The sequence below is a fragment of the Scheffersomyces stipitis genome, chromosome 2 (genome assembly GCF_000209165.1).
Source record: "Scheffersomyces stipitis CBS 6054 chromosome 2, complete sequence".
NCBI lineage: Eukaryota > Fungi > Ascomycota > Pichiomycetes > Serinales > Debaryomycetaceae > Scheffersomyces > Scheffersomyces stipitis.
This window is the reverse complement of record NC_009042.1, coordinates 2,011,550-2,033,679: the sequence shown is the minus strand read 5'-3', so window position 1 is coordinate 2,033,679 and position 22,130 is coordinate 2,011,550. Positions and strand designations below refer to the sequence as shown.

Sequence of the window (22,130 nt, the reverse complement as noted above, 5' to 3'; positions counted from 1 at the left end):
TATGGCTTCGTCATTATAATTATCAACGTCAGTAGCTATTATAATTATTGTCTCTAGGATATTCCTCTGTCTCTCCGATTTGTTCTATTTTTTCAGGTTGCACCAATACCGCATTTTGGCATTCTGACAGAACGCCCAGACCGCTGCAGGACCCCTTGCAGAATTCCCAGGCAGTGTGAATTGGACGCGGATCTCACGTGATGCAGTTTTTTCGAATTTTCACCAGATTCATATAAATAGATCAAGCTTGAAGAATGCTTCAACTCCATTTCTGGAGTCTTTGACGACGCTGCAATGATTAACAAGAGGGTGAGGTTAGGATTGATAGCAGTGCTAGTCTTGTATTTATTGTACGGCTTTTTCCGCACGTTTTCCGTGCCGGGATCGTCACACAGAACAGAATCTTCTTCTTCTAAGTTGCAATTAAAGAGAGAACTCGAGATACATTCCAATTGGGCTAAGACTGGACTCAATTTCCAGCCCAACAAAAAGGCAAGATTACCTATAGAGACCACTGTGAGACAGCAATTATCATTTCAGTTCCCATACGAGTCGAGTAAGCCTTTCCAAAAGAATATCTGGCAGACATGGAAAGTCGCTTTAGATGATGATTCGTTTCCATTGAAATATCGTACTTACCAAAGTACTTGGGATGACAAGAATCCCGGATACAAACATTATGTAGTGGCAGATGATGTGTGCGAAGAGTTGATCAGCCAGTTGTATCTGACAGTTCCTGACGTTGCTAGAGCTTACAATATCATGCCCAAGAGCATCTTGAAGGCCGACTTCTTCAGATACCTAATATTATATGCCAGAGGAGGAGTATATTCAGATATAGACACAGTAGGTTTGAAGCCGATAGATAAGTGGGTATCAAGCAACACTACTTTGTACGACAAACCCATCAACCCTGGCTTGGTTGTGGGAATCGAAGCTGACCCAGATAGACCCGACTGGGCTGAGTGGTACGCCAGACGTATTCAGTTCTGCCAATGGACCATTCAAGCCAAAAAAGGACATCCAATGTTGCGTGAATTGATCGCTGAGATCACAGAAAAGACTCTTACAAGAGCTAGAAAGGGACAGTTGAAAAAAGTATTAGGCAAAGACGAAGGAGGTGATATCATGAACTGGACTGGTCCAGGTATTTGGACCGATGCCATTTTTAACTACATGAACAACGTTCTTCAATCACCCGAAAACTTCCAGAAAAAGAAGTATGACGAAATAATCACCTGGAAGATCTTCACAGGCATGGAACTGGCCATAGCTATCGACGATGTATTGGTTCTTCCAATCACTTCGTTCAGTCCCGATGTGGGCCAAATGGGAGCCAAGAACATGAATGATCCGATGGCATACGCTAAGCATATGTTTCTGGGTAGTTGGAAACATGACGAGATCACGAAACCAAATGTTAATTAGAAACTGTGTATATCAGTTTTATTTAATGTACATACTCTGTATTTACCATATTATCACAATGAATGAAAACCCTTTAATATCACCACAACATATCTTCATTGACAAACAAATCTCTCTCCTGGGATTTCACATTGTGAGCCTTGAACTTGTTGTAGTAGACAGAGCAGTCTCGATTCTGGCACTCGTCAGCACAACTCTTGGTCACATTAGTGCCAATTCCTTCAAAGTTGCGGTTGACACATCTTTGGCAAAGGGAGTTCATGGTGATGATGTTGGTTTCATTTTTCTTGTTTTCCAGAAGTAGATTAGTCACCACTTGTAATTCATTATGCCTGCAACTGGAACATAAATAACTGGACGTACTAGATTGTAACTTATCTCCACATCCCAAACAGGCATGGGTTCTTATATTTCGGCTGATATTCAAAATGCCTTTGTTCAGGTTCTTCTGAAACTTGGGTAATTCTCGATACCATCCTTTTACATCCACACCTATCAAATTGAAGATTCTCTCTAACGGAGGAATAAGAACCCTTGTGATATAGTATTCATAGTCCAAAATATAAGGATTTGTGGTCTTGTAAGAGTCGATAAACTCCTCTGGGGATATGCATCTGTCTTTGATTCTTGTCTTTGTAGGGTCCAGAACTACAACGTAAGGAACTCGTTCCCTGTACTGAGGCTCCTTTCGATGGTCTTCGTCAACCTTCTTCTGAGCAACTATGGCACCCGGAGGAAGGTATTTCTCGTTCTTATATGTTCCATAACGAACCTCCTTTGCAAAACAGAAATCAATCACTGATACCTTGTTAATCGAGATCTTGTGGAATTGCTTTTGGACGTACTCCTTGACTCGAGACAAATTCTTAGTTTCAAAAAGGATCCTGAGTGACTTTTCAACAATCTTCTGTTGTGCTGGAATACCATCTCTTCTCACAGTCTCGATACCTTTAGCATCAAACTTGGGAGATGTTTGATTTTCATACTCATAGCTATACCCAACATATCTCTTTTTAGTTAACAAGACGCATGGATGATAGACTTTCTCAAACTTCAATTTAATAGGGTCGGGAAACTGATCTGTAATGTACTGAGCTATATGACGACCAATACTGAATGCCTCAGATCGTGACTTTCCTGGGAAATAGATAAACAATGAATCAGTGTCACCATAAACAACTTTGGCACCAAAATTTCCATTGTTAATAATTTCTATTGATTTGCTTAAAATCTCTCTACCTGTAGATACAATTGCATCCGAGATATCTGGATTAGGCATTCTTCCACTAAAAGTTGCGGAAGTATAACCATACGTGACGTTAGCAATCAACTTTAATGCTAATTGTCTTGCATCATATAGTCGGGTCAACTCTCTATCATCCCGAAAGAGTTTCATTACTTCTTTCACTTTCACTCTAGTACTTAGAATTTCTTCAAGCATCTTTGCCAATATAGATTTGCGGACATTACTTTTCACAAACATATACCCATTAGGTGAAAGTGTAATCGCATTCTCCTTTTCCATAAGATCCACCAACCCAGGAGGCAACGATAAGTTTTTTAAGTAACCAATTTCATTCTTATTAGGATTAAAATTATGGAGTCTTCCCAACAAAGTCGAAAAGCAATAGTTGTAGGCAATCATGACAGAAGGATACAACGACTGAAAATCAAGCACAACAAGAGGCGATTTGTAAAAATTAGAATTTGGTTCCATGATCAAAGGAATACATTCAATTGGTTTCATTTCAAATACTTGCTGCTTGGAAGGGGAATTCAAAAGCAAATTTTCCAGCTTAGCAAGTCTTGAAAGGATCGACTCAATTCTGAACTGTGATCCCCTGTAGAAATTGGAATTGAAATCAATTCCAATTAAGCGAGAGTTCTCCACATTTCGAGTAACAAGCTCTTGGACCTCAATGATCTTAATTACCAATGCAATTCTACGTTGATAATATCGGAAAACTGTTAATATGTTCTGAAATTTATTACTTCGCAACCATTCGGATAATTGAAAGTTCAGGAACTTAGGTAACGATTGATGGAGAAGATGGTAACTGACATTTTCAAGTGAGTAGCTTGTTAAGCTCAATTCGTGACGGAGAAGACGCCAGACGTTTATAATATGTCTTCCATTAATCTTGATATTCGATGTATGCGTATAGCCCCAACGATCACCAAATTTACCATTTGTTTTATAAGAACCTCTGCTGAAATCTGCTAACAAGTTTACCTCATAAACAGTTCTGAATCGCTCAATGAGATAGCCCCATGAAGACGCATTGACTTCATATCCTGATAAAATGTCTGGGTCAAATTTTTCTATTATCGAAACCAAGCGATTGACCATATGTAATTCATTGTCAAAGACTTCAATTTCTGTCCCATTTTCAAGAAAACTCATTGCACTTCTCAACATCTTAACATCAATCATGTTATCATTAAATATCAAGATACCTGATCTGTTCTTCAGGTTCTCAAACATATTGTTTGTATCATCAAAATAGTAGCTTATAATAGAAACAGGGTCCTTTAGTGGATCTGGAGAAAATTTGGGGTCATTTGTATTAACATGAGCCTCCAAGTGGAAATCGCTCAAACGATTGAAACCATCGTTTCTGCGTTTCACCTTTTCAGAATTATAGGAAAACTTGAAGTCATTGGATTGAGTAACTCCAGGTTCTATTTGAGACCTGAACTTTTTTGCCTTCTTCCTTAGTCTATTTTCACCATCTTGCAACCACTCATCAATTTCCGATTTAGAAGGAGCTTCTGGCAAATACTGCCATTTATCGAATTTTGGGTGATCGAAATCGATATTCAGCTTGAATACAGCCTGTTCGAGAAAGGATTCAATATTCTTAGACATTGGTAATCGGGCTATCAGGGACAAATTATTTAGAGGCACAATAATTTTCTTATTTGCAAAGATCAATGGTTTACTGGGCATATCAGATTGCTTATCGTAGAATGGATCTTCGTAGTTGATTTTCATAATTCCATATTTTTCAACAGATTCCGATATATTACTTTTAGTTAATTCCTCTGGTATCAACACTTCGTATGAATTACTACCAAATCCAATATCAAACGCCTCAATGGAGGTGGACGAGAATGAAGTGTTCGTATCTGATGAAAAGGTGAATTCGTCAAATGAACTTGGAATTTGAATATCACCTGGTTTGGTAATTCGTGAGACTGCCTGAGACTGAAGGCTCTGTTTTTGAGTGAATGCAAAAATTTCTTCGTCCATTTCATGAAGTTGAGTCTCATCAACTTCATCTTCACTGTCTTCACCTTCTTCAACAACGTCTTCCTGGTTTATATCTTCATTCAAATTGTCATCATTCCGCTCCTCTTCGTACAGTATATTTCCATCCCAGGAATCATATAGTTCTTGATTTATGTCCGAAGGGCTATCTTCACGTCTACCGCTTTCTTCAGTTGTACCTTTTGGAGTAGGGTCGCTAAAGCTGCCGAAACTCAAATTGAGAATATGTTCGTCCCTGCTACCAAAATTTTGGCTCTTATAACCCAGAAGTTCAGAGGATGAACCTTTTTCATTGTAAAGCATTCTGATATCGCTTTTCCAATTGACAAGATCAGTACCAAATTGTAATTGACTATTGTTCAATCTGTTGGTCTTTTCAAATTCAATCTCTTCAAATGCCGTTCTAAAAGCTGGCTCTTCAATTACGTCTGATGGTTTACGCATCAAATCTACAATTGAAGTTGTTTTACAGGCTATGAACTTTTTCGAATACTTTTCAAGGTCGAGACTAGTTTGTCCATTCAATTTTACGACATACTTCAAAAGCTCCGATAATTCTTGATAGTTAGACCATTCGGTTTCGCCAGTGCCGAAGTAATTCAATTTTTCATCATCGGGACTAGTGTCACTTGAAGCTTGAAAAGTCGATCCTCTAATGTTACATTGATATTTTAAATCTTCGTAAACGAGTTTCAAAGAAGCCAAATAAATACGCTGGTTTCCTTCCCTGTCAAATTTGTATCCATGAGTTTTATGTTGAGGGTCATCTTCAAGCAACTTCCTATAATCCTGTAATTCAAAGAAATCGTTGTGTAATTCACGTAGTTCCAATGAATTTCGATTAATGATGCTGTTCGTATTGATGTCAATCTCGAGCAAAGACTTACCTACTCTATCAAACTTAGTTGAATTAGATTCCGATCCCACAGAATTCTGAAGGATGTTCTTGTCATTAATAAAATTTGAAAGATAATTTTTTAGACTGGCAATCTGGGTGGCCGTAAATGCTTGTCTGTGAATTTCAGAGATTACTGGGGAGCGGAAATAAATACCCTTGGTACCAAGATTTCTATTCTTGTCGATGTAAAGCCATCCACATCCAAATAGGTTAAAATCAGCTAGGAACTGAAGAAAATACGGTATGTGTGCTTCATAAACGAGAGCCTTTTTCTTTGGCCGCTTGAGATTAGAATCTAGTTCTAATGAGCTAAGATCAATTTTCCTTTCATACAATAGCTTCGATAGTCTAGTTTTATATTTAGGAGATAACAAGGATATTCGGTAAACCAAGCGATGGCCCAATTGAAATCCATATATCGGGGTTCCCCGACACACTGAAACCCCCGCTATGAATTTTCGACGTGTCCTGCTATTTTGGTGATCGTCTTGGATTTCCAATTCGTCATCATCTGATGTAGACTTTTTCTTACGTTTAAATGAGTCTATCATGGATGCCTCTAAGTAATTGATAACATTGTCTATGTGCTCTTTGGAAGCCAACTTCCTCTTATCTGCTTCGAAGCAATCTACATATAAATACGGATAGTAATTATGAACGTGTACAAGCACATTGAATACCAAATTAGGCGTTGTTTCTGGAATCCCGTCGCGTGTTTCTTGAAACACATTAGATTCTCTACTGACATTGGACGCATCAATGGAATCAATCTCATCTGTGCTTGTAGAATTACTTGGAACCGCAATAGTTCCATATATTCGAATCACTGGAACCTGATTAACATTGCCATAGAGGTTATCCAACTTAGAGGGAAAAGTCTGATACGAGTCATAGTCATTGATTTGAACAGAGAAGACGTTTGTTATATCATTCTGCCTGTTGCTCATAGAAATAGTGGAGGTGAAGAAGAACGATTGCAAAAAGAAGAAAGATACGATTCAGATATTCGAATTATTACACTATCCGATACTGTATAATGGAATCCTGTACAGTGAATCTCTCCAAGTAGATGATGATTTACAGTAGGATTCTAGTATGAAAGAGAGAAGCAATAGAGACAAGTGAAATAGTCCAAAGAAGGCATCAACCACATTACACTTTGTTAGTTCTGTTTCGCTCTATCCGTGAATTTTCTATAATTTGGTGTTCAAGTTTTGGGTTGCAAGCTCTAATTTTGAAGTATTTCCAGAACTACCATTGAGATTAGCGAAGGCATCCAAGCAATATGTCCAAGAAGTATGTACTGGAGTTTGGAGCAAGGTATGAAAGTAAACAGACTATCTAGAGCTCTACATAAGTAACTTCAGAATATTGCGGAAATTTAGAATACCCCAATAAGACCGTAGAATTCACCAAATCCAAGCTGCATTTACGTAAGTCTTTGTAATATTCACCTGGACGTACAAATCTTTGTACCTTAATAAGAGGTATATTTAGCAATCGGTAAAACGCCGACCCCTATTTTAATTCAGAAATCATTGATGTCCATGCAATGCAAGCACCGTCGCTCGCATATAGATTTGCTTAGCATTCTTACCGAAGCAATTAACTAGACATTCTGTTCACAAGAAGAATCTTGCGCGAAATAGTAATTGAAAGAACACTAAATACTCGGAACCAAAGCCCATCACGAAAATTAGCTTGCAAAAATTGCCAATACTGCTGTCTCAGTCTCAGAAAAAGGAATTGGTCTCCTGACATGCAGCCACAGCTTTAGAAAATGTCACCAAGTTATATTTAGACTTCGTTTAGAATTGCAGATTGCTTGCGTGGGACGTATTCTGGTTTAGGAAGTTTTCTTCGAGAGCGCGTTGAACAGTTTCATCTGCTGTAGGTCTTGTTTTGTGATCGGCGGCCAGATGTAAATCATAAGTCCGGAGCAGCCAAAATGCCCACTTACTGTATGGAATTATACCAGCGAAATATGCCGCTCAATTGAATAGGAAGAATGAGCACAGGTAAGAGGCTCAATTATAGTATGACATTTTCTGTCAAGAAGTGGACAAGAAAAAAAAAGTCAGAGCGGTTAGGCAAATAAAGGGAATCTGAAACGGCTGAATGGGAATGTGCTACAGCAGATTTTTCAGACTGCTCCGAAGAAGTAAGAGGTGATGAGTCCGTGTAGATGAGATCGTACCAGATGAGGTTTTCACCTTCGTTTCCACCTGTGGCTGGCAGGACAATCGAAGTTCGTACTATTCTAAAAATAAAGCCACTTTCTGCGAGCGGTTCGGATAAATGAAAGGTGTACCGCTAACGCCGCCGAGGAGAAATATATGTATGTAACGAGATAAAATGAAAATAATTAAAGGCGGCTACTAGTAGTTAAAACAAGCGGTTTCAAGGATCTTGTAGTTGGAACCGCCGGCAAAAGTAGCTGCTACAAAGTCCAAAAGCACGAGAGTTTCAGCCGCCGGCCAGTACTGATTTTTTGATTTTGATTTTGCTTCAAGACATTGTGCCCGGAGAGGTCGAATTGTACTACATGTACTGTAAATCATAAATTATGTAGGACAACTCGATTGTATCTGCTAATCTGGTCCCTAAACTTAAAACGTGATTTGCTCTCAGGTACTGCGAGGCGCTCATGGCTTTGTTAGGCTTTAGTAAATCTTGCCACTATCACGTCCTATTCTGGACGATTTGTGTAGGCTTTTCTGTCCGGGAAACTTTGCACCAAGGTTCCAAAAAATACACATCTGTGCTAGTTGCCCGCTCTCGTATGCCTGGAGACATACTGAGCTTTCCTACGCTGCTACAGTCCCGGTTCTAACGCCAAATGGTTTAAGGGGAGCCGCGAAGGGGTTAAAAGGTGTATTTAGCCGTATGCAGGTCACAGAGACCTTGTGCAGCAGAGAAAAAAAATAAGAAAGTTATCACTCAAAAAGTATACATACTGGAATTGTTGACCACATTGAAAGTGGGCCTGAGGATTTTTGTTAGCGTACATTTGGATCAAGAGATTTTCGAAGAGAAGCAACTTGTTTTTTAAGTAGATATTCTTTTTCTGGTGCTGTAATATTTGGGTCAACAATATTACTGTGCACCTTTTTGATTTGTTACCGTTTGTCACGGTTAATATAGTTGTCATTGCCGTACTGGCTGTCCCATTAAGCTTTTCCTATGGCTTTCAGCTGCCAAGTACTAATTACGCTCACTAATTAGACTCACGTATTTCAACGTCCTTATCCACTTGCTACACTCCTGACCTACACGTTCATATAGTTGATACAGTTGGCCGTGTGCTTGTCATTTCACATCCCTTCATCTACAGTAATCTGTTTGTTCCATCCTTTGAGACCAGTCTATTGCTTTGTAGAAATTAGCACAGGCAGAAGTTGAGAACTATCCGCATCATAACAACATTTGACTCGTAGCGTAGTCACTTCCCCACACTCCTTACTGTCGTTCTCTACAGTGGTTGGTCCTTGAAACCGTCGCATCCGAGAGAGCAGGTAGTTGTTCATCCAAAGAATAGTTGAAACATTAATACCTGAAACAACAGCACTAAAATCACAATATTCAGAAACAACAGTACGAAATAATTCTACAACACAACAACCCTTGTACAACTCAATACTAATACCCTACTCCACTCTAACACTGTCATAGTATAGCATTACATCATCACTGATTGCTTCCATCATACAACTCATAGAGCAATACTTCCACACTTATACACTAATACACTAATAGATCCACATACCATGCCTCAAGAAATACCATACGATGAAACCAACCGCATTGGTGTAAGGCTAGAGAAGCTCAACATCTCACCCAATGTAGTTGCAGGTTCTCCGGGGAGCCATTTCTCGTCATTGAATAGTAGCAACTTCAGACCTTCCCTGTCTCCCCCTGTTTCTGCTTCACATTCGCAAATAAACAGCGATATTCAAGCGCGACTATTGGCATTCCAGCAGAAGAGAAGCAAGCCCGTAGACCATTCCGGCTCTCCATCACTCTCTGGAAGCCACAGCATGACAAATTCTCCCAACAATACATCTCTCAATCTTGCCAGTATCAATACTTATCACGAATCTGACTCTGATAGACATCTTCCTATGACTCCGTTAGAGCTAAACGAGCGGCCAGGTGATGCCATACCATTTCCCATGGATAGTGATAAGTTCTCGACACAACCTATGCTTGGAAATGGCGACGAGCTCAGTTCACCCTCAGTCTCAAATACCACAACACCAGGAGCTACGCCAAAATTCACACCCGTGCAAGGTGGAAATCCGTTTTCACGTCTTCCAAATTCTACAAGTATTACACCATGTCAGAGTTCTAATCCGTCTGTCAGCAATTTCAGAGGGAACTCGTCGCCTTCGCTTCAATATCTGAAGTCGTTTGAGTTGAAGAAGAAGCCATCATTATCTCAAAGAAGAGGCATGAAGCTAAACATGAAAGACTTGACTAGTCCTTCTGGAGGGTTAGAGTCCCCTAACGTCTTGAGTCCACCCATCAAGTTGATGAACGACAAAGAGGACGTTTCACAAGAGCAGCCTAGTAACCCTCCAATCACCAGGCAGTTCAGCTCTGGAAGTGATGTGGGCAGAAATTTATCTGGACGAGGAAAACATAACTTCAGGTTGAATCTAGATAGTACCAACAGTGATCTTCCGGTTAATAACGGAAGCAACGGCACGGCCATGTCTCAAAATAGCAGTTTGAACCGAAACGATTCGTTGCGTAGTATATCCAGTGATGGTAGTATAGGCTCTGATTCCGAGGCTGATAAGAAACCACAATTGCAAGGACTATTCGCTAACTACTCCAAATACTTGGATATCAAGTCTGGACTGTTAAATTTCGCTGGAAAGGCATCGTTACATTCTAAGGGTGTGGATTTTCTGTCGGGATCTTCATTCAGAATATCTCTAGATGAATTGGAGTACATCGATGAGTTGGGCCGTGGAAATTATGGCTCAGTTCTGAAAGTTTTACATAAGCCTACCGGAGTTCTCATGGCAATGAAAGAGGTCCGTCTTGAGTTGGACGAAACGAAGTTCACACAGATCTTGATGGAGCTTGACATTTTACACAAATGCGATTCTCCGTACATTGTCGACTTTTACGGCGCCTTCTTTGTAGAAGGAGCTGTCTATATGTGTATTGAGTACATGGATGGAGGCTCCTTAGATAAGATCTATGGCAAGGAGCATGGGGTCAAGGATGAAGCTTCGTTGGCCTATATTACTGAAAGTGTCATTCGTGGTCTTAAAGACTTGAAAGATGAACATAATATCATACATCGTGATGTGAAACCAACGAATATCTTAATCAATACTGCTGGAAAGGTCAAGCTTTGTGACTTTGGTGTATCTGGAAATTTGGTTGCATCTTTGGCTAAGACTAATATCGGGTGTCAATCATACATGGCTCCAGAAAGAATCAAGAGTATGAACCCAGACGATGCTACTTACTCGGTACAATCTGATATCTGGTCTCTTGGTTTGACCATCCTAGAGGTTGCCGCAGGCCATTACCCATACCCAGCGGAAACGTATGATAACATTTTCTCTCAGCTCAGTGCTATTGTAGATGGCGAGCCACCTCAATTAGATCCTAAGATTTATTCAAAGGAAGCACAGATATTTGTAAAATCCTGTTTGAAGAAGAACCCAGATTTGAGACCATCATATGCCGCGCTCTTGAAAAATCCTTGGTTGTTGAAGTATCGTGACGTAGATCCACACATGGATGTGCTGGTTTCCAAGAGAGTTCATGAACTTGAAGAAGACAAGGAGAAGCGCAATGTGAGCAGATCCAATAGTTTGAAGAAAAACCCACTCCCAACTCCAGCTAATATCGAGAGTGTGCATTCCTTACTTCGAAACAAGGTCAAAGCTCCTGCTTTGCATAGAGGTGGATTACCGAACAACAACCGATCATTTTTACATAAGTAGTCTGCGGCAGATACACCATCATATATATAAATTTAAGTATACCCGCCTGCTGGCTGTAATAGTTTACTAATAAATAACTACTTATACCGCTTAATCTCAAAGCTTTTGTACAATTAAGTTAGAAGTTCATAATTCTATACTGTTCTTTCAATATAACGATTCCTTTATATACACCATTTCTATTCCTCGTCGTTAAGCCATTTAGACATATATGGACCATCCAAATGGTAGCCAAGTTTTGCGTAGTAGTTTCTTACACCTACACCCGAAATGACCGAGATCTTTTCAGAACCATGTTCTTCCTTGGCGATTCTGGCAGCTTCTTCCATTAACAAGGTACCAAACCCTTGATGCTGGAACTTTCTAGGGTCTCTGGAGTGCAAGGGCACAACAGAACCGTAGACATGCAATTCTCTGATGATAGAGGTAGGTTGGTTGGTGAATTCCTTTCTGTATGTGTACTTCTTAGAAGCCTTACGCAATCTCAACAAGCCAATCAAAATATCCTTCTTTGGGTCTTCGTACGACAAAAAAGTTTCCCAGCCTCCATTGGCATAGTAATCTCTTCTAATCAATTCCACGTGGTCTGGTACAACTTTGTGATGAACTTCTTGGATTCCGACTTCTCTTGTACGTACGTCTCTACAGGTGGTGCCAAAGTCTTTCATTCTGGCAAGAGCCAATTCTCTCAAGTTTCCGTTTTCTACACCCGACGTGACTAACGGCATAGGGATATCTCTTTGCACACGATAGATACGTGTCCATGGAGGTACCATGGCCATGATACGAGCCACCAAGTCTATCAAGGCATTCGCATTGTATGACTTATATAACCCTTTCTTCCACAACTCGTACAATCCAGTGCCTCTAATGACCAATGTGGGGTACAACTTCAAGCCGTCAGTTCTGAACTCGGGATTCTCAAAGTATTCCTTAAATTGTTCCAAGTCTCTTTCCATGCCTACATTGGGCAAGTCAGGCATCATATGACTCACCACCTTGTACCCAGCATCTTTGGCTACAGCAAAGGTTTCACAGACAGCCTTAACCGTATGTCCTCTATTCGTGTCTCTTGCTACATCCTCATATACCGACTGTACCCCGATTTCCAATCTGGTACATCCGTACTTCAACATGTCGCTCAAATGGGTTTCAGTACAGTAATCGGGTCTAGTTTCAATGGTTATTCCCACACACTTAGTCTGTGATTGTTGGGAATATTTGATGGCTTCGTCAATGTCCTTACCGTTATAACCTGTTAATGCGTTGTGTAACTGGGTGATGAAGCCTTCTCTGTAATCGATGGGAAGTGACATGAATGTTCCACCCATGATAATGTACTCAACTTTGTCTATGGAATGGCCCAACAGTCTCAACTGCTCTAGTCTGCCTCGAGCCTGTTCGTAAGGATCATATCTAGCCCGAATGGCTCTCATTGAAGTCGGCTCATACCCGGTATATGACTGGGTCGAGTATTCAAAGTCTGAATCTGGCCCCCCTGGACAATATACACAGATGTTTCCCGTGTAGGCTATATGGGGACATCTGTGAGGTTTACACATGACTGCTACAACCGCAATACCAGATGCGGTACGGACCGGTTTGGCCTTGAGCTTTGGAATTAAGTACTTCTTGTACTGGTCTGGGATGGACGAGATGATATCCGTTAGTCTGGGCTGCTGCTTCAACTTGTACTTTTTCGCATACCTGATGATCAAGCCGTTCAAGTTGATGTCTTTGGAGTTCTTGAGGGAAGCTACAAGCTCGAGCGAAATGTCTCCGCAACATTGCAAAAATCGCTCCTTTTCAGGAGCCAACTTCTGTTTTCCGCCCTTGGTGCTCTGAACAGAAGGCATGATGTCAGACTATAACAAAGAGTTCTACTATTTTGTGTAGATATAGGAGAGCTATATTCATTGAAATTTTGAATCCACTGTAAACTCATCTCACATTCAATTTTTTTCTGCTCCAACACGATGTGCAGGACTGATAACTGGGTGCAAAATTGTAGCAGATTCTATGAAGACAGTAATGGGGAAAAGAAGACGGAGGGGAAGCAGGTAGTTGTCAGGCTGTTCTACAATCAAAACTACAATATTATTGAAAAAATCGAAAATATTTCATTATCATTCATTCATTCATTCATCATTAATAATAATTCATGAGTGGTGCAAACTATAGCTATGCCATATAGATAGAAACAGATCTTGCAAGTCTTGCGGAGTAGAATATGAGGAGAGAGAAGATTACCTTTCTGTGGATGAGTCTTAGAAATATCTTTGACAGGAAGTTAGTCTCCGGATTGTAGCAGCTGGCTCACTTTTTCTTTAGCAAAAGTACAACCTTCCCCATACCGAAACTATACTCTTACTCACTTTCCAGTAGATGAACTAATAGTCGTTCCACAAGTACAGGATGTAGTCGACTTGTTCTCTGGCTTCTTCTTCTACGCTCTTCTTGTTTTCTTCATCGTGTTCGTGCTTGTGGTCGGCATCGTGTTCGACGTCTGAGAGATTGGCGTCTCCCAAATGAGTCATGAAGTTGAATATTACCTCAGCCGTAGAATGGTGCTCGGTAGGATGCTCTACTTCTGGAGGATGGTCGTGGTCGTTTTTACCCATTGTAGTTAATTTGCTTGTAATACTAGATGTGAATCGTTGAAAGCAATGACTAGTTGAAGTTCAAAATGGTAGCTTCAGCGAATGTGCTTATATATATTGAATTATACCGGAGACGAGAATCTGCACTCAATGATAACGCAACAACTTAGTGCAAGAAACCCCCCGACTATACTGATATCTACACATTGACAATAGTCACACTTAAACGACACTCCTTCCTCATATTATGCAGATAAAACCCTTTTAGGAGGGGATGATTCGATTGTGTAGCCAGTCACATACCAGCCTCTGGTCACCTGAATATGTGGGGATAGTGCGGGTGGAGAGATTTCAATTAAGAGCCAATAAAGTCGTGGAGAAGAAAAAAGCCTCCCCATATTACGGCAAATATACAAAGATACTAGACAGGTTATGATCTCACACCACTTGACTGAGTAGCATCAGATCAGCCGTAATTAGATGGTGGTGTCCAGATCTCCAGATAGACTCTTATATATAAAAGCATGACGAATCACGTGATCGAATAATGAGAATCGAGAATCGAGAATTTTTCAGATTTTTCACTACTAAATCGTGTAGTTTTCAGACAAGAGGTCAGTCTACGCACAATTACCTGAACTGTACCATAATGATCGGAGTCAGACCGCTTCTCAGGTATCCTGGCTTTGTAGCTGTTTCTAGAAGAAGCGCGCCTGCCTTCTCAGGGCTCTCTAATGTTGGATTTTCCAGATTCTATTCTACCGAGCCAGAAAAGAAGAAGAAGAAAAAGTCCCAAGCAGCAGATATTTCGCAAGTTCCAGTGAAAAATATTGGAGTCATGGCCGACTTTTATGTTCCTCCAGCTTTTATGAGCTGTCCCATTACTTCCTGGCACAAATTGCTCTTCAGAAGATTGGGAATGTTTGTAGTCAACACCTATAATGTGATCAAGTTCAAGAGAGAAACTGGGTTGAAGTTACAATTCAACGACTGGAAGGATACCGCTATTGAGCAATATGTCAAAACCAACAAGATTTTTGCTGCGGCATGTAGTAAGAGAAGAGCCGAAAGAGCCAAATATTTGGAATCTCAATTGGCAGATGTCTCTGGAGCTGAAGTAATCAGAAACTTAGCCGAAAGAGCTGATACCTTCCCAGTTGACTCAAAGTTGTCGTGGGAATTGGTTTCTATCGGAAACAACCCTAAAGTAGTGTCGTTCAACGTGATACCCGACTCCAACAACGTCACTGTGTACGTTCAATTCATTATCAAGTTAATCACTAAGCAAAAGGTAGTAGTCACAGTTCAGGGTCAAGATCAGACAACTGAAAGAAGTGTCAGTGACTACCTAGTCTACAGCATGGACCCTGTTACCAGAGAGCTCTTTTTGGTGGGTAAATTGTTTGAATCGGACCACATTAGAAAGGTCGCTCCGGATGACAAGTTCACCAATCCCAAATTCATGATTGCCTTCACTAGAGCTAGTGGTGATATCTATAGGGCCAACCCCAAGGCAGTGGAGCCTTCCGGCAATAACTGATGGGGATAATTTTGTAAATAGATTCTTGTAAATATCAATACATAAAGTATCATATGAAGCAGTGCGTCTCTTGTTTGTGTTTCTACCATGTTCACTTGTTTTATGATTATATCATTATACCATGTATTAGTCCTAGGTATCTTTTAGATCTATTTAAGGAAATAAATTATAACATCATCAAATTCCAAAACGGTGATCTATACCCATATAGCAATATAAAGAAAAATATACCGTTAGAATCAACTACTCTTAAGCAAAAAAAAAAAAATAAACATAATAAAGATAATCCCAAGTATGAATAGACAGCCATGATATCAATGTCCCTTTTCTTTATTCCAGAATCTTTTAAAAAACTTTTTCAAACTTCTTTATCGCAACAAAAGCGGGTTCTTTTCTTTGTCCTTATGGAAAAGCTCCAGGCTCATTCCATTAAAAATACATCTTCGTGTTGGGTTTTGCTTCCACTATTTTTTCTAAAAACCCCATTGGAAACGAGGTTTGGCTGGTGGTTGCTGGTTCCAGCAAACGGATGATCAGGGTCGTTTTCATCCTTGTTGGCAAGGATGGAGTTCAAATTGGGTCTGCTGAGCAAAGTTCCACTTTGCGATCTTGAATCTCTTCTCTGGAGCTCCTGTGGAGTGAGGATGATGTCACTCAACGAACCAGGAACATAATCTTCAGCAAATACTTCGCTGACATTGGCTCCAGTATGTGAGTATTCGTCCTCATCTACTATGGCTGACGAGTCCTGGGTATTGTAGTAATACGAAGGAGAAGGCAATTGGCCATTACCGATAGAGTTGTTAGTCAAACGTGAAGAGAACGAGATCTTGTGGGCACTGCTACTATTGTTATTATTGCTAAATGCATTGAATGCTCCAGAAGGTGAAGACTGTGCAAAGTGGCTATTGGAGCTGTAGATACTCAGATGTTGTGGAGAAGAGTTGACAAGGCCCACGGGTGAAGTGGCTGTATTGGCTGAATACGAACGAAATATGGGTGGATGATGAGCTGGCAGACCATTTGACAATTGGATCTGGCTTCCTGAGCTATTGGCCAAAGTATTGATATTTCCAAGTACAGAATCTTGCATTACTGAGTTCGAGTTTGAGTTCGAGTTTGAGTTCGAGTTCGAATTGGAGAAATAATTTGTCTGTTGAGAAATCAGCAATTGGATATTCTGATTTGGTTGTGATTGGAAGGGCTGGAAAGTTGACCCAATATTGATATAATTAGCTACATTATTGTTTCCACCATTTCCATTGGTTGCAACTACGTGGTTACCGGTGAAAGCGTGGTACGTAGGTGAGTACCCAGCGCTAGAAGAAGCAGCTTGGAAGGAACCAAGATTGATATCAATGGGTTCAGCCAGAGAAGGGGGTGTAGTGATAGCACTGGTATTGGCTGTTCCACCTGAAGAATTGGAGGAAGCCACAAAAAGTGCAGACATGGCTTGGAAACTCTGACTCTGACTCACAGCATGAGACTGAGATTGAGACTGAGACTGAGTGTTATGGCCGTGGATCTGGTTCAGACTCAGAATCGAACCATGAGACCCCCTATGGGCTCTTTCTATACCATGACCTCTATCAATGATATAACCACTACTACTGTTGCCGTTACTGTTTCCAAATGAATTGCCGTTACCGTTACCATTCAGAGAAGCACTAGCATTAGCATTAGCATTTGCATTGGTATTCCCATTACCATTAGAATTGCTACCGTTACCATTATCGTTCCTATGGTGGTGATGGCTATGGTGGTTATGGTGGTTATTGTTATAACCCAACAAGTTCTTCGAGTTAACTCTCGTGCCGTCTGGGAGAAAATGGGCCAAAGCACATTTAAGACCGAATTTGCAATTGCCCTTCTGGAAGTATTTGCAAGGCAACTTGTCTGCTGCTAGAGTACCGTCGAGGTTATGGGAGAAGGGACAGGAGTTTCCAGCCTGGCAGATACCTTGTTTGTAGAATTTACAGGGGACATGGCTGAGATTCTTGCTGGAGTTCGAAGACGAGCCCGAACCGTTGGTGACGGCCACAGTTCCAGGGGGGCCAGTGTTGGGAGGTAGCTGGGCAGAGATGGCCGAAAAATTGAAGGTGCTCATATCGCCGGGGTTGGTGCGAGGTTTAGCAGACGAGGGTGAGGAATTTGAGGGTGGAGCGTAGGCCGACGACGAAGTTGAAGACGGAGTCGATTTCTTCAGCGAGGAGTGGAGAGCCAAGGTGGAAGTTGATGCTGAAACTGAAGCTGGCGACTCCTTCAAATACTTGGTCTGGAGGAAGGGATCGGAAGAGTGTACGCCCAAGTTCATATCAGGGATATGACGATTTACGGGCTGTAGGCGTATATTGAGACGGGGAAAATAGTACTACGTGGAATGAAGACGTAAAGAGGATAGCAGGAGAATGTAGAGCAAGGAAAAAGCGAAAGCTGTAGAGGAAAAACGGCGAGAAGTAAACAGAATTATATAATATTATAACTGTGGAAGGGATCTGAGTCAGACCAACTGATTTGCACAAGATACAAGATCAACGTCCACGATAGTTAGCCACCTGAGATAAGGAGTGTACACACCAGTCCAGACACAGGGACAGGGTTGAAATACTGTGATAAGATACGGTGAAATTGAGCTCCAGCGAGGGATACCCAGACCGAATCAGCAAACCTGATAGCAAAGACTTCTCCACCGATATCACAAGATACCTGCTACAATTACGAGAAATTCACGACTCTGACGATTGCTTCGTTTCTTTATCAGGAGCTCCAGCCGTTTTCTGATAATGCGATAGCCCTGCGAAAATATCATCCGTTCAGATAATAAGGCACAGGACCCAGACGGCTACAGACACTTTCTGGAACACTTGCTGAGTCGTCATTGCACCAACAGCAACTGGCCAGGAATCTAAAGCCCGATTACAGGAATGAGTTCACAATTGGAAGACTGTTCGCTTGCTGAACTTCTTGCCAGAAGTGAGACTCTATTTTTCCGAATTATTCTTCCACCCATTAATTATTCCGTGCCACCAGAAAATGGCACATATTGGTACAGCGGTGACCTTCCATAACTACATTTGCTAGACTGCGGTTATCTCAGCTTGTGGATTTCTGGACCATCCGTTTCCAGCTCTCTTTCAGGCCTGCCAGTCTGGAACAGCCGGAACAGCCACGGTACTGGCCACTGAAACTGGCTGCTACTTCTTTTTGTGGTCGCAAGCTTATCTTTTGTGGAAACTTCTGAAATTCGCCTTATCTAGCCATCCCGATTCGGAGCTATCCTCACGTGAGTCTTCAATAGCTCGTCACGTGAGATTACTGGATTCGAGATGCCATATCTTCGGTTATGACTCCACCACCACCACCACCGTCTCCACTGCCACCGTGACTCTGCACACTCGGAACTGCTTAGGTAATGCTGACGTCAACTTTGCATCAGCAGAGTTAATGCACTATTCCTGTTGCTGCCTCTAATCTTTAGCCTAAGTGCAGCGTGCAGATGCAAGTTTGGTTGAAGGAAACCCCAAGCGATAACTGTTACGTCTCCAACAATCCCCTTGAAGCTGTGGATATACAACGGATAACTGTAGGACATAGCCATTCCTTAAAACCACTCTTGGAGCAAGAAGAAGTAGCCCATTGGGCTGCTTTATCACGTGTCTTTATCGAGTCGGCTGCGAAATACCTCAGTCTCCACCTTTGTTAGTTCTGGCTCTTTCATATTTCTCTTTTCTACTTCCTAGCTACACTTCCTCTCTAATCAATGCTGTATTAAAATATAAACCTATTGCACAATGCGGACTTTGACTATCTTCTGTCGGAAGATCCAATACCCCTCTTACCGGAAAACAAATGCTTTGGAATGGATGCTGTAGCGTGACGGTCACCTTCACCTTGTCTGGCTTGTCTGTTTCTTTCTCTTCTCTGTATCTTGGCCAATCTTTCTGCTTGCGATCTGAGCGCACCGTCGTTGACACCGTCATTAAGACGATCAGTTTGGTTGGCAGCAGCCTTCTTCTTGCTGAGTCTAGCAGTCTGGACACCCTGGTTCTTTCTCAAGATGTCAACACCAGACAACTCCTTGGCTTGGGATCTCTTTCCGACTCTTTCTCTCAAAGCTTCGGTATCGTGACCCAATGAGTACATGTGCTCTTCCATCTCACCAAACGACTTCTTAACTTGATCACGGGGCATGATAGCCTTGTTCTTCAACGACTTTCTGTTTCTGGCTTCAACAATCATCTTCTTCTGCTTGTCTCTAATCCATTGTGCTTTTTCTCTGATTTCGTCAACACCTTCGTCTTCAACTTCCGAGTCCGAGTCGTAGAAACCTTCCTGTTCTAATCTTTCTTCTTCGTCTTCCAAAGCTTGCAACTTGGCAGCGATGTCTGGATCCAAGAAGTCGTAGACATTCTTACCGTCCAACACTTCAGGCATGATATCGTTCTTCCAGTCATCGTCTTCCAAAAGGTACTTGTCCTTCAAGTTGATATTGAACACACCGGCACCTCCATTCTCACTTTCAATGTCTCTGGCCAATCTTCTTCTGTTAGGATCGTTTACGTCGTACTTATCCAAAGCCTTAACAGCGTCTGGAATGAAAGCTGCTCTGTCTACATCGTCTCTGGCCTGAGGTCTGGCCACATGGATCTTGTTCAAGACGTTATTCACACGAGCGGTTCCCTTCAATTTCTGTTCAATTCTGGCCGTCAACAACTTCTCACAGGCCTGGTTTCTCACTTGCATAACGTTTTCTTCTTCGTGACACGAAGCATGCATTACTTCAACACCAGGAACAGTAGTTAAAGACTTCAACAATTCCTGGTTGGATTCTGACAAGTCTTCAGCCTTGATGATATCACTCTTGTTCATCACAACCATCACAGATTTGTTGGCAAACAAAGGCTTAATCGAATGAAACAACTTTACTTGGGCTTCAATAGAGAAGCCACACTGCTCGGAAAGATCCATGAAGTACAATACACATGATCTCAAGTGGGCAATAGCATAAATGGATTGCATTTCAATGTTGTTCATTTCTTCGGTAGGTCTGTCCAAAATACCAGGAGTGTCGATAGCTTGGAATCTCAAATACTTGTAGTCGAAATGACCTACGTAAAGCGACTTAGTGGTAAAGGCATAAGGCTGGACTTCAACATCTGCCTTGGTGATACAACGCAAGAAAGAAGACTTACCAACGTTAGGGTAACCACAGATCAAAAGGGTTCTCGTATTAGGGTCGATAGAGGGCAATCTTCCCAAATGTTGTCTTACTTGTTCCAAATATACCAAAGGATCCTTCAACTTCTTGGTGATCGTAGCCATTCTACCGAGTGCAGCACGTTTCAACTGCTTACATTGGTACAACGACTGACCAAATTTCAACAAACGGACATAGTCTCTTGCAACCTGCTCGATGAGTGTCTTGGCTCTGGAAACAGCAGCCAACGAGATTTTGTAGTGATTCTTTTCATAAAGGGTATCCATCAAGTCTCTGTGGAAAGGATGGACATCGTTAATGTTGGGAAAGCCAGAGATGATGTCGTTGAACTTTTCGCCAAAACCTTCAGAAGTAAACTTGACCTTACGCATATAAAAGGCTCGGATTCTGGTAATTTTGAAGCCTGGTCTGATCACAGTTGGCGTCTTTCTCTGTGTTCTGTTAAGAACAATGTCCAACATATCGTTGGACGTGGGAACCGTGGGGATATCCTTCCAGGAGAGTTGCATTTTGTGAGATTAAAATACGGTGTAATAGATGGGACCTTGGTAACGTAAAGGCTGATGCTCTTTGCTAAACAAACGGATCCGGCAAGGTATCTACAACTGGGCTCTAAAGAAAAAGGCTAAGATCATTGAAAATTGAGAAATTTCAATTTTTTTTAGACCTCTTCTCATTTTTGGTAGATGAGAAGGAAAAAAAAATTGGTGTGCATGCGGCTCACGATTACCTGATTGGGACGAAAAGGTAAGTGAAAAGAATTGCTATAACTGTAGTAAGAAACTACTGAAAAGCAGCTGAACACTATGTTATGAATTCCTTTCACACCATAACTTACTTTCAAGAGCTTTGATACAAATTTAACTAGTTTTGCTTTGCCTTCAAACAATTTCTGATGAAGAAGAGATATCGAACAAAATTTCTGTTCTGTTTCTGCATATAGTCGTCTGAATCTAATACCCTATCATTTATCTAAAATTTCTATATGTAAATCTATATGTATCTTATATGGGTTCAGAGTAGATAATATATATAGACTGTGATTGCAGATTGTAGGGAATTTTCTATTGCAAATATTTATTTATCTTGTATTTATAATTCTCATCGTCCTCATACCACTAGTCAGTATTCAATGGATCTCAAACCATCGTAGATAGTCTCATTCTCCACTTAGTAAATACATGCCATGTTCTATTTGCATACAGA

General features: G+C 41.1%; 7 protein-coding genes across 7 annotated transcripts; 3 read left to right on the top strand and 4 right to left on the bottom strand. All coding sequences in view use genetic code 12, as the record gives it.

The window, feature by feature from the left end:
- Positions 1-294: 294 nt before the first annotated feature.
- On the top strand, positions 295-1,503 carry OCH1 (membrane-bound alpha-1,6- mannosyltransferase Initiation-specific; the record flags this gene model as incomplete). Its single annotated transcript, XM_001383118.1, has 1 exon — positions 295-1,503. One exon carries the CDS (start codon positions 295-297, stop codon positions 1,426-1,428), a length of 1,134 nt encoding a protein of 377 aa, XP_001383155.2.
- A 55-nt stretch (positions 1,504-1,558) lies between these two features.
- On the bottom strand, positions 1,559-6,544 carry REV3 (DNA polymerase zeta; the record flags this gene model as incomplete). The annotated part of the gene is made up of 4 exons (XM_001382581.1): positions 1,559-4,605; positions 4,984-6,084; positions 6,130-6,294; positions 6,391-6,544. Coding segments are annotated over 4 exons (4,467 nt in total), but the record flags the coding sequence as incomplete, so codon positions are not given.
- Positions 6,545-9,496: 2,952 nt separating this feature from the next.
- Positions 9,497-11,566, top strand: PICST_40600 (protein-tyrosine kinase; the record flags this gene model as incomplete). Its single annotated transcript, XM_001383117.1, has 2 exons — positions 9,497-9,726; positions 10,204-11,566. Coding segments are annotated over 2 exons (1,593 nt in total), but the record flags the coding sequence as incomplete, so codon positions are not given.
- Positions 11,567-11,745: 179 nt separating this feature from the next.
- PICST_42410 (ELongator protein) lies at positions 11,746-13,422 on the bottom strand (the record flags this gene model as incomplete). Its single annotated transcript, XM_001382580.1, has 1 exon — positions 11,746-13,422. The coding sequence occupies one exon, from the start codon at positions 13,420-13,422 to the stop codon at positions 11,746-11,748; it is 1,677 nt and encodes a 558-aa protein (XP_001382617.2).
- A 1,393-nt stretch (positions 13,423-14,815) lies between these two features.
- Positions 14,816-15,706, top strand: PICST_30129 (assembly of mitochondrial respiratory complexes; the record flags this gene model as incomplete). Its single annotated transcript, XM_001383116.1, has 1 exon — positions 14,816-15,706. The coding sequence occupies one exon, from the start codon at positions 14,816-14,818 to the stop codon at positions 15,704-15,706; it is 891 nt and encodes a 296-aa protein (XP_001383153.1).
- Positions 15,707-17,522: 1,816 nt separating this feature from the next.
- On the bottom strand, positions 17,523-17,732 carry PICST_40343 (zinc finger protein; the record flags this gene model as incomplete). Its single annotated transcript, XM_001382579.1, has 1 exon — positions 17,523-17,732. A coding segment is annotated over one exon (210 nt), but the record flags the coding sequence as incomplete, so codon positions are not given.
- Positions 17,733-19,459: 1,727 nt separating this feature from the next.
- On the bottom strand, positions 19,460-21,525 carry PICST_75790 (nucleolar G-protein). The gene has a single exon (XM_001382578.1). It carries the CDS (start codon positions 21,431-21,433, stop codon positions 19,511-19,513), a length of 1,923 nt encoding a protein of 640 aa, XP_001382615.1. The 5' UTR covers positions 21,434-21,525; the 3' UTR covers positions 19,460-19,510.
- Between the last annotated feature and the right edge of the window lie 605 nt (positions 21,526-22,130).